At 33.6% G+C, this 12981-nt stretch overlaps 1 protein-coding gene across 1 annotated transcript; it reads left to right on the top strand.

Annotated features, from left to right (window-relative positions):
* The first annotated feature begins 10272 nt into the window (after positions 1-10272).
* On the top strand, positions 10273-12643 carry LOC149416752 (uncharacterized). The gene is made up of 2 exons (XM_089641314.1): positions 10273-10567; positions 12465-12643. The coding sequence occupies exons 1-2, from the start codon at positions 10273-10275 to the stop codon at positions 12641-12643; spliced, it is 474 nt and encodes a 157-aa protein (XP_089497440.1).
* Positions 12644-12981: the final 338 nt, after the last annotated feature.

Raw genomic sequence — 12981 nt, 5'->3', positions numbered from 1 at the left:
TAACTAATCTATGTTAGCATTTTTTTTTCCTATTTTAGATACGACTTTAGCCACAATAATTTAAAGATACTAGCAGGTCAAGAATTGTCGAAGGCTTTAGCAGAAAATGTCACAGTTACCGAACTTGACCTGTCCTGGAATTTCATTGAAAACAAAGGTAATTATGGCACAAGAATGCTTTTTCTTTTGAAAAAAAACCACCGTTTTCGGTAAATAGTATAATTTTTTTATGTATTTCAAGGAATGGTTCCATTACTGAAAGCTCTCAAAACAAATCCTTTGGAGTATCTAAATATTTCTTGGAATGGTTTATTTGAAACCAAAATTGAAGGGCCTTTGGCAATGTTAATAAAACGTCCAAATATGAAGATCTTTGACGTGAGCAATAATCAGTAAGTTAATATTAGTTTTATTATGTACAAGCTATTGAAAGAATACAAAATAAATCTTTCATTTTCTATGTATTAAAATGCGTATTCCAGCAATTCTGTTGTACTCCATACAACACTCTTAAATTATATGAATAAGCTTAAATTATCAGAAGGATTATTACTGACTTGGTATTTCTATATAAAATTCTAAATGATGCATTTGTTAGTCCAGAATTGCTGACATTGATAAGCTCTCGGATTCCACTAAGTAATTTCGTAATCTTTTGTAAAAATAATTTCCTTTCAATTGTATAATGTCGACTTTCCCGAAATAAGTTTTATTAAACTCGTTGGGAAATGTATTATAAATATTTTTTAAATATTATATTATCTTTTAAATAAAAAATATTAGAAGTCAGGATTTGTGCAGTGCAGAAATTCCGAGACTAACTTCCATAGTATTGCCCAGAATTCTGGTGAAGTGAAATGATTTTGCTGAGTCAGTGGACATCTTTACTTTTATCATTAAACAAACTAAGCAAAAGATTGTTACTGAGGAAGTTTAGTTGTGTATAATACTATATCATTTTTACTATTCCTTTGTAAAAACCCCCTAAAAAGGGCGTTAACATCTTAAACGCCAGTGTATCCTTAAGGATACATTTAAAAAATCATTTCTCTGAACATGACTAGCTAATCTGAGGAAACCAGTGGCGGCCAGCTAATATGTGCTCCCGAGCGCCGAACAACCAACAAGATTTCCGACATGGCTAATCACAATACGAAACTTGGTTCGGTTATAATATCTCATTCAAAAGGTACCTACTTATTAAGCGCGCTTAACTTGCAGACCGACTTTGACTTGTGCCTATGTTCGTAGCAGTTCGTTTTCGATTGCGATCCAAAATTTAACTGCTTTGTCGCATATTCTGTGGAACAGTCGAAAGCGTGGGTCCATACCATTACATACTATTCTTTGCAAATAATACCATATCAAGAACGGCGTTCGGAGTTTTACCACCACATCAGAAGGAACGGTTTATTCAGTAGAAAGTTAAACTAAAACGCGTATGTTTGATATTATTGTCGATATCGTTGTTTCAATTTACCATCTGCTATTTTTCAGCGAATGTTACGCTTCTTCGATACAAGCATACAGGATAAAACTTGTCATTAAGAGATGAGTGATGGTCAGATTACTTATTATCAGTTCAGTCAGTACTCGCCGTTGCCAGGCATTGTCTCTTGAATTTAAAACTTTTCTTACTCTGAGAAAGTTTTGAAGTTTAATTGCAGGTTATATCGATCTTGTATATCAATTATTAATAAGGCATATCAATTGCATGTTATACTAATTTATGATTACTTTTGTGTTTGTTCAACGTATAAATTAAGAATGAGTTTGAATGTGGAATACATTAAGAATAATAGGTCGAGTTTTGAAAACAAAGTGATAATAAAAAATGCCGGTCCACCTAAAACCTGAACTGATAATAAAATAACAGTGCAAATCTGGATCGAAGAAGTTTACTCGATCATTTAACAAAACAATGTATAACAAAGCTTGTATCTCTGTGCATGTGATCAATTGAATAGTTTATTTTGTTTTACGTGTTTAATTTACGATGTTGATTAAGTTTGGACAATCAGCGGTGTTACTGATGTAACTCACCTTTCTGAAAAAATCAAAAAACATAATTCTTATCATTTACATTTACAAAAAGTTTTGAGCTTAAAGGTTTTAGGAAAAGTTGACATCAGAATGCAATTGGATTCAGGCTACCGTGCCTAAGTAAACACCATAATGAGCTATTTAATAAAAATCGATACAGGTCAAATTTCCCAGAACATGATTTCAATGTGACGCTTAAAACGTATGACTTCCTAAATAAAGTTCAGTACCTAAAAGGTAAACTCTGTGCAATTTACGCCCGCGACGATTTTTCAAAAGCTAACGGCGCTTTATCAATTTTACAACTTTTTTATAGTACTTGTTTATTAGAAGACTTTCCCGAGACTGTGAAATTACTAAAACTTTTGTGCACCATTCGTGACCTTTGGAATGACCTCAGTTGAAAGCTAAAGATGTTTCTCAACGTTAAAAAGAATAAAATCTTTTAACACGTTGAGCCAGGACAGACTGAACGCACTATCAGTGTTAAGCATTGATAGAGGTCTTTGCTAAACAAAATGAACAGAGAATAGAACTTCTTTATAAATAGGTATGTACCTTTATTTAATTTATTTTATGACTTAATGTTGTAATCCGGTGAACCCCCACATATTTTGACCACCGGCCGCCACTGGAGGAAACTACAAATAGTATATTACATACTATTTTTATAAATGTCTAAACCCATTATCTGGTAATATGGAATAATTTTCAAAAAGATCATTTTGCGAAAATAAGTAAGTTATGACGAAAATAGAATCAGATGGCGAACGGCGAAAATTTTGCGGCGGCACACCAAGTGTGAATAAATAAATAAATTATTACAATTAGTTAACATTTGTGAAGGAGGCCAAATTCCTTCATGATGATGAATACAAATGCAGGTACTCCTCACTTGACTGAGTTTCATTCCTACCTAGTGGCAATTAAGCGTATTAGCTTAATCATTTTCGTTTACTTTGAACAGGGATGAATAAAACGAATTACACAACATAAAAATGCAATGAATAAAGGTTATAAAAATTATCTAGGCTGGGGTACCGTCCAAAAAAATTTGTTCATTAATAAAAAGACATGGTCGGTTAAGAGATAGTAATGGAAAATTTGACCAGTTCAGTGCAACTCTGTGCTGGAGAGCTGGTCGTAAGTCCAAGCGATCGTTAAACCGGTACGTCGTTAAGTGAGGAGTATCTATAGCAAATATCCTAGAATATTAATAATACGTCCAACTCCAGTAAAATATTGGCTGTATTTGCTTGTGTTGGCTGGCAACACTGGCCGTTAGAGGCGCTAGTGTAGCATGGTATGATCATGCATAAAATCCAAGCCTCACAACTCGTGCCGCGGAGGAGGCGTTAGTGTGACATACTGCCATTAGAATGTATGGGAAATAAAAGAAGACTATTCTACAGTATTTGCCTGTACTTACATAGGTCAGTACAGGGGGTATAACTCCGATCGAAAATTGGAACTGAAATATTGTGACGTCATATGATTGCCTAACTATATCCACCAATGAAAAACTCTAAAAGTCTGTGAAATAAACTATCAGAGTTTTTCATTGGTGTATAGTATAATAAGTAGGCTCCGAATGAGAATTGTCCTGTCTATATATTGGCATATCTATGGTTTTTTAGGACCAATTTGTTTTATACAAAAAGCCCAAAGATATCGATCTAGTGAGTGGTTTATTTTTGGGTCAGTAACTCAAAGTTTCCCAATGGATACAGTAGAGTCAACATGTATGTAATCTAACCACGGCGTTTAATGGCGTATTTATGTAAAATATTTTTGCAACATGTCGATTTTTACTATTTTATTTTAGATTGAAAGGCGAGGTATTGATTAATCTTTCGAGCTTTTTATGGAAAGCCAAGAAATTAGAAATTCTAAGATTAGGAAACAATCAATTGACTTTTGATGATGCCATTGCTATATTGTGGAACTTTCAAAACAGAAGAGTTAAATGCAATTTACTGGACCTTGGACAGACAAATGTTAATCCTGCATTTTTAGAAGTATGTTCTAATGAATTAATATTATGTAGATCGTTGTTATTAAATAATAGAAGGAGATCCGAGAAAAACAGGATAGTCAGAATTCTTGACACATCACTTCCAATTTAAAAATAACAATAAGTGTTAACTTACATATGTTTAGGAGAGATGGAAGGCTGACCAAGGTATTGAAAGAAGGGTAAATGCAGGTAACTCCATTGATGGAGAACTGAACGCAGCTGGCGCTTACAAAAAATTGTCCAAAGAAGCGAAGTTAGCAGTCCACAATGAAGTGCTGGTACCTACCCTGATGTATGGAAGTGAGGCATGGTGCTGGCAGAGTAAGGATGAAAGTAGACTGAATGCTGTAGAAATGAGATCCCTGAGGCATATGTGTGGTAAAACCATGTATGATTGTGTGAGAAATGTGGAGATCCGCAAAGAGTGCAAGACTGATGTAAGCGTAATGATTAAGATCAAGAAAGGCACGCTTAGATGGTTTGGGCATGTAGAGCGAATGAGCGAAGAAAGGAGAATATATGATGCAAATGTGAATGGTAGCAGAAATTGGGGATGCCTGAGGAAGACATGGCACGACCAAGCGAATCAGATACTTGAGTCGGGCCATGTCAAGAGTCAGAATAATAGAAGAGTATGTATGAGACAATGTATGAATGTGAATGAGGCAAGAAGTGTGTGCCAAGACCGAGTTGTTTGGCTGTCCGTCCTCTCTGCCCACCCCTGCGGGAAACGGCGTGATGGTTAGTTAGTTAGGGTTAACTTAAAGAAAGGCATCAGAAACACAATCCAATATTGTGTTTGTATTGTATTTGCATTCTTGAAAGAATTGAGTTTTTATATGGACAAAAAACTTTATTCATATTCATTCACAGATTAAATGACATGTAAAGTCGCAAACAAATAATTCATCTTAAATAATATTTTGAAGCATAACATGCAAAAAGTGTTTATTCATAAAATAATTAAAGCTTAGCACTATCTAAGAACAAGCAGTTTATGAATAGTAAAAAATTTACCCTTAAAATAATTTTGTGTTAAAATATTAAAGGTACCCAGGTGCTTTATAGCTTGTCTGAATTCTTGACACAATCAGTTACAATTTAAAAAATTACACTTAAATTCAACACAAATCCAAGTTCAGAATAATCGTAGACAGCCCATAACAAGTTAGTACGTTTGATTATTTTTGGCATAACAAAATTAAGATTAAGGTTCTATGGTTATATTAAAAGGTTGAGTGAGTTACGCTAATCTTGACAATAATGAAAATACTCAAAACACACGAAACACACAACATAAATCAAAAGAATACTTAGGACGGGTTGTTTCTGAGAATTTGAACAATTCTTCAAATTTTAAACTTAATTACGTTCTGTTATTATTTCAGTTCTGTCAAGCAACTAACCTATAATTATATAATAACAGAACTTGAATAGGATTTTCACAGATTCCGAAAATGAATGTTGAAGTTTGATGAATTGTTCAAATTCTGTCAAACACCCCATACTAACTAAATCCCAAAACAATAACTACATTTGGACAAAGAAACTTCTGATATTTAGCGCAAGTAAAATTATGAAGGTAGTTGGACATACTATAATCAATAATATTTAAATGATTTGTATTTTTGTTTAGCGCTGTTTTCGTAAAAAATAATCTCAAGGGCGAAGGTGTTAGGACTGTTAGTTATTATCAGCGCCTTAACAATTCGGCGCCCGGAGTGAAATTGCGCCCGCACAGAGCAGGCCCGTTTGCACCTAAACTATGCAATAACTTACGTGATGAAACAAGACAAATCGCCACTAAACAGTGGATATTCAGACAGGGTTGTGCAATAACCAGTGAACTCACCCAAATCTAATGAATTTGATATAAAATTATTCTACGTTGGACGATAAGCAATGTTGTATTAGTAAATAAATGATTTTATAGAAAATTATATGTTATGTGTATTTTCTCTCGTTATTACTATGGTATTATATATATTTTTTAAATAATCTAGTTATTTGAATTTCGATTTTGTTTTCTTGATTGAATGAATAAATCAATTAAATGAAATCTTGGAAGTGGAAATTAACCCACTTCCCAACATCCGAACGAACTGAAACTCAGCAGAAAGACTTGTTGTTGATGACGTTATTTCAACTGCCATGCTAGAAATGTAGGGATGCCCCTGTATTATGACGGGCGAAGCTTACAGATTGAAAATTTTCATAATATGCACAATAATAGTTAGTAAATTATGCAATTCCAATAGTTATTATTTTATGTGACAAATAATAAGTTTATAATTAATTAAACATCGATAAGTATAAAATGCTACATTTTATATGATTTAAGACAATTGGGGATGTGAGAATATGACAATTGAATTGAATTAAGACAATTGGGGAATGTGAGAATATGACAATTGGATTGAATTAAGATAATTGGGGAATGTGGGAATATGACAATTGAATTGAATTAAGACAATTTATTGGGGAACGGGTGGAATGTGATTCTATCTTAGCTTTGGTGGCACTCATGCACACACACTCACACATTTTTCTGAAATTGGATGACATTATATTTAAAAAATCTACAGTAGTTATTATACGGAATAAATGTCAGTACTATCCAATTAGGATTTGAATTAGGTGTTAGCGGTGTTGACTCCATTATCTAGGGGGCCGTTCAAGTAGTACGTAAGCAGATTTATTACAATTATTTACCCCCTCTTCCCCCTTGTCACCAAAAGTAAGCAAAGCTCTTACCCCCCCCCCCTCCCATGCTTACGTAAAAATTGGTACCCATGCATTTTTCTGTTAATGTATTCTGTTTTATAAACAATTCAACTTTGGCGAAAGAGGATCAACGGCAACATAAATATTAACTTGCTTTGATTTGCTTACAACACGTCAAATCGTCAATCGTACTGAAACGAAACAATAGATTGATGGAAGAAATTTTGACAAGTGAGTAGCGCGCGGTAATTCCCCCATTCATTTCTAAGCGAGTACCTAAACGTATTAATTATTTGTGGGAATCCCCGAATATGTATTCGGTTTTCAAACATAGACAATGTGTGGGTTGCCAATGTTTAAAAAAAAAATAACTACTGCTGAGCAGTGCTGACATAATCACTATCTCAACCCCCCCCAACCCCCCATGTCATCAAAAATAAGCAAAGCAAAGACCCCACTGCCTCCCTATAGTGCTTACATAATACTTGAACGGCCCCTAGGGAGGAAGGTTCAATCCTCAGTCAAACCGAAAAAATCTTTGAAATTGGCTACAAGGCGGTCCAAGAGATAGCGCAACTAGGTCGAAAATTGAAAATAGATGTATCATATTAAAAAAAAAGCTTTGATTTTTTTCTACCGTTCTTATATATCTAATGTTCCCGTGATTAGTAAATATATTTTTGATAATAATAAATAAATATTATTATTTATTGATAAACTAATGTTTATAAGACAAGGTTTTTTATGAATGGCACAAATTATTATAAGTAATAATTACTCAACGCGGTTTCAATTCCCATCGGCGGCATTTATTTTCAATTTGTATCATAATTTGTAATAAATAATAAATGTATCCCCATTCATTTCCTATCCAGGAGATAGAAAATCTCAAAAACATAAAGACGAGGAAAGATGCTGTCGTAAAATTTGGACATGTTGTAGGAAACTATACAATAGTAGGACCGGATGAAAAGAAACTTGCATTTGAAAGAGCTAAATATGTAGCTGCAAGCAAGAAGAAAAAGGATTTTGGGTAACATACTCAACCATTTAATTTTTTGGAACTTCTAGTTTAAAATAGGTGTTAAACATTCATTATGTGAATACCGTACAAGAGTCCCAATTACCCCCCACCGTCCAGAGCCAGTGGGACTATGGCATCCCCAATTGGGGTATGTTGTGATGCTTAAGGGAGTGGAGAAGGGAAGGAAGAGGAGGTTTGCATTAAAAGATGCGTTTGAAGTTCACGTTGGAAAGTGAATGGCTATTCAGAATTGGTCACAATAAAATTTCAATCAGCGTTTCAATTCTGAATGATGGTCTTTCACCAGGGCGATACTGAGAGTATCTACCACTCTTGTAGCGTGTTAGGGAGGGAGTAATGGTTAGCTTTGTGAAATTTTACCATGTATAAAGTAAATATTATATACAGGTTGTATCAACACTTACCCGAAGTATTTGGAGTTAAAAATGTATATGTCATTTGTCCGGATTTTTTTTTCAAAAGAGCAAAATATATATTTTTCCATCACATGTCGCCACTAAGTAGTTGGGTACAGCCTAATGGGTCAAGTGATATGCACTTCGTCTCCTTCCAGCAGCACGGTAACAGACGAGACAGAGCGCATATCACATGATTCATCCTGACGTGTAACAGTGTGATCGGTGGGGACGTGCGATTTTTTTTTTTAATTGAAAAAGTATATCATCGGACAGTAAAATGACATCTACTTTTTTACTCCAAATTTGCTCAAGAATCGCTAGTTAAAATCCTTCTGGGAAGTGCTGTAACACCCTGTATATAATATAACTCTATATTCAGGGTTTTGATGTTTTAAAAAAATCTTAACAATATTCCCAGATGACTAAATATATACAAACAGATTTGCTGCTGTTGAATGCACACCAAATGACTAAATAGATACAAACAGAATTGCTGTTGTTGAATGTACACCAAATGACTAAATAGATACAAACAGAATTGCTGTTGTTGAATGTATACCAAATGACTGAATAGATACAGACAGATTTGCTGTTGTTGAATGCATACCAAATGACGAAATAGATTAACTGTTGTTGAATGTATACCAAATGACTAAATAGATTAACTGTTGTTGAATGTATACCAAAATGAAAAACTGATTATGAAAGCAGATGAAAGACAAACATAGATAAAGTTTTTAAAGTTGCTTAAAACTGTAATTATCGCATGAAACTAAAAAACATTTTTAATTAGACAAAGGAATTACAAAAGTTATTTTCACTTTTTTTGTTGTTAAAAAAATTTGCAAATCTTTACATATACAGGGTGTCCGGAAACTCGTAGTACAAGCGGGAAACTGGTGAATCTACATCACATTTGGAGTCGATTTTGTAGTATATTTTTTTTTTGATTTGAGCTTTCGTTATCGAGTAAATCGAGTTTGAAGTTGATTTTTTTTTTTTTTTTTTTTCTTTTTTTAATCAAATTCTTATAAATTATTACTGAAGATCAAAGTACCCAACTAATTAAAACTATTTGAAAGTAAAACAAATGAAGAAACTCGGATTTGAATCATTATTTTGAAATCACCCTTCATTTAACCCAGTGTAATCATAAAATATTTCTGCTCTTCAGGGTTAAAACATCTGTTGTTCAACCCTAAACACCAGAAAAAACTTTAACCCTAAAATAGCCGAAAAATATATATATTTTTTTTTTTTTTGTGAAAATGCTCAAATCAAAAAACTTTATGTTTTTTTGGGTTCCCCATGTGGTGTAGATTCTCCAGTTTCCCGCTTGTACTACGAGTTTCCGGACACCGTGTATTTTTTATATTCTAAGGACGGTTTGTTTCGGAGAATTTGAACAATTCTTCAAAATTAATTTTCAAGTTCTGTTATTATTTCAGTTCTGTCAAGCAACTAGCCTATAATGATATAATAACAGAACTTGAATAGGACTTTCACAGAACCGAAAATGAATGTTGAAATTTGATGAATTCTCCGAAACACCCCGTACTTAATAAAGTTTCATAGGACTGCCAAACAACTCGGTCTTGACACACACTTGTCTCAAACATATTCTGACTCTTGACATGGCCCGATACAAGTATCTGATTCACTTGATAGTGCAATGTCTTCCTCGAGCGTTTCTATCAATCACATCTGTGTCGTTTATTCTCCTTACACTCTTTTCTTCACTCACTCAATCTTCATGCCCAAACCATCTGAGTGTTCCTTTCTTACTTTTACTCACTACGCTTACATCCGCTTTGCATTTTTTTCGGATCTCCACATTTCTCACACGATCATATGTGGTTTTACCACACATTCACCCCAGGGATCTTCCATTAATGGAGTTACCTGCAATTATTTCAATTTCTTTATCAGCCTTCCCATCTCTTGTAAACATACTTACCAAATACACAAAATCATTCACCTGCTCCAAGTATCTATCACTAACAACTATATTGCGGACTGTTTTTGTACTCTCTCTTACAAACACCATGACTTTAGACTTATTCATCACTAACCCGTTCTTCATACACACTTCGTTCATCCTAGACACGAGAGACTGTAGATATTCCAAACTGTTAGAAATCAGCACCGCTTCATCAGCATACTTTCATGGCATTTGCAGCGAATTTATTCTGAGATTGCATGCCAATCTACGCAAAAAGAAAATCAAACAAGATGACTTCCAAAAGTTTGCTGAGAGCGATGGTATAATTCTTGATGACGCCTTGGTGGGCTATTTGTGTAAACAATTTGCAAACAAGAAGAAACAACTCGATGTTGCAGGTATTTTTCTAATATTTTAACTATGCACGTGTTGTTTTGTACGGAAAGATCTGTGATAATTAAATATTGTGATTTTCCCAGCAAAGGCAGAGTTCCGACCACAGCGTCAGTAGCATCGGTGACGCTGCGTCATTACATGATCACCGACCTACTTGTCTTGCCTTGCTCATAAATTTTATCTAGTTCAACTAATATAATATTTATTATAACGAATCAATATCTTTTGAAATATTTTCAATTTCACTTTGAATTCTCTATTTTTTTTAGTTTTTTGTATTCTTTTGCACTTAAATCAAACAATAATGAATGTTGTGATACCAAAATTATAAGAAACTTATCAATCACTGCAGCATGCGCAAATGCATCCCTGTCGCTACCACTGCGTTTCAGTGACGCAATGTTACTGACGCTGCGTCAGTGTAGCTGTGTTCGAATATACACCCATACATTTGTATAGTGTAAAATACTGTCCCAGCAAAACTGAAGCAGCATCACTGATGCTACTGTCGCTGTGCTCGGAACTTTACATTAATATGTTAATGTTTAGACTTTTCAAAATTTGCGTGGAAATTCAAATTAGAAAAGGTAAGTACGTTGATCAAAGGTTTAAACACTAGTTACAAGTGAATTCTACGCATTTCTAATAAACTTTGAGCACGTTTTACTCAAAACTATAATTTTCATCATAAGTTGTTACTGCATCCAGTTCCTCAATTACATGTCATGTTTCCAATAATTATTATTGTAATATTTGAGTCGTCGACTTGCAAAACCCGCTCTGGAAATTTTTGTGGTTCTGATACATTCACAAAATTGTAATTTGAAAATAAATAAATTGTTGACATTTTTCGCCAAATATCAAAAGAATGATGTTTAATTATGTTGATATTTAGCATTAAAGGTACATTATTTTTATATTCAAAGGGTTCTAAACAGTATTTCGAGACATCTACAGATATCCGTAAAATTCCAGAGCGGGTTTTGCAAGTCTATGACTTATTTAATAATGCACATTTTAATTTGTCAATTTATAATAGATATGTATTTAAAGCATTACTTATTATTTGTGTATCTACTATTAAATTTACCTGACATGACGGGTTGCAAATTGCCCACCCCACACAACCACGCTTAAATTAATTTAATTATTTTCGTGGGGTTATTTCCAAAAGTTCTTAACTTACAAAACATGTTTTGGAGTAAATTCAATTTTAAAGTTTCATGTTCAGTATAAAGTCAGTGTTATGGGAAATAATACAAATGTTAATTTTAAAAATTCATTAGTGTTATTTTTTTAACAAACACGCTTATTTTTGCAAGTGCTTTTACAATATTTTTCTTGTCTATTTTATAAAAAAAAAAAAAAAAAAGTTTTATAAAAAAAAAGCTAAAAACCTACTTAAAATGACATAAGAGGGGACTCATTAAAATCATCGCTAACTCAAAATACCAAAAATGTAATTGCCAACTTTTGACAGTAACGTTATTATTAATTTAGGTTCTATCGAACTAACAAAAATTTTAGTAAAATCTTACTAATCTATAAGGTCAGTCAGGGGAAGTGCTTCTACAGCGTATGTGCGTTATGAGGTTTTATGAGAAAACTAAGTAATTTGTGACTGTGTGTGACATCTAGAAATGCTAAACCCACCGCAGCCAGCTTACTGACGCTAGATGGCTGTGAGATTATTTAGTAGTTATTTCTCGAAAGCACACTGAGTTCACTACTTATTGGTAATTGAATCCAACTCCTTAACTAACCTTACTACATATTATCAAATTGATTTAAAGCTTAACTTTCAGGAAAGTTAAGAAATCTGAATCCAATACGAGAGACGGTTTGGTATACACAATTAATTAGACATGTAAATGTTAAAATATTCCTTAATTACTCCAGGTATGGCTGAGTATGTTTTGCTACTGTGGCCAGAAACCAAGCTTGTTTTAAAGACAGTGGAAGAACAGCCCCCACCGGTGGAAGAAGAACCAGAAGAAGAAGAAGACAAAGGCGAAGACAAAGACAAGGACAAAGACAAAGACAAAAACAAAAAGGGCAAAGATAAGAAGAAAAAATAAACAAATACATATCTGTGAATAAAAAATCAAATACGTATCATGTGTTATTACTATTTAGTTTAGCTTATGGCGGCTCGTGACTTTTGGGTGTGATAGAGTACTAGGTTTGAAAAATTCACTATTATTGTTGTTGTTCAGTGCGAAATGATTTTTTTTTTTTTCATCAATTCGATTTTACGCATGAAGATTTTCAGGAAATTTCAGTTTGGCCGTGCGCCGCATCGATTTCCTGAAAATCTTCATACAGAAACCAAACTTGTTGGCTTTAAAATATATTTCCCGTCAGCCCCTATGAGGTTGACTGTATAAAAAGAAGGTAAAAAATAACAATTGTCTAC

Source organism: Hesperophylax consimilis, chromosome 16 (assembly GCF_061612785.1).
Source record: "Hesperophylax consimilis isolate HC1 chromosome 16, BYU_Hcon_1.0, whole genome shotgun sequence".
Classification (NCBI taxonomy): domain Eukaryota; kingdom Metazoa; phylum Arthropoda; class Insecta; order Trichoptera; family Limnephilidae; genus Hesperophylax; species Hesperophylax consimilis.
Note: the sequence above shows the minus strand (reverse complement) of the source record. Positions and strands in the feature narration are given on the sequence as shown.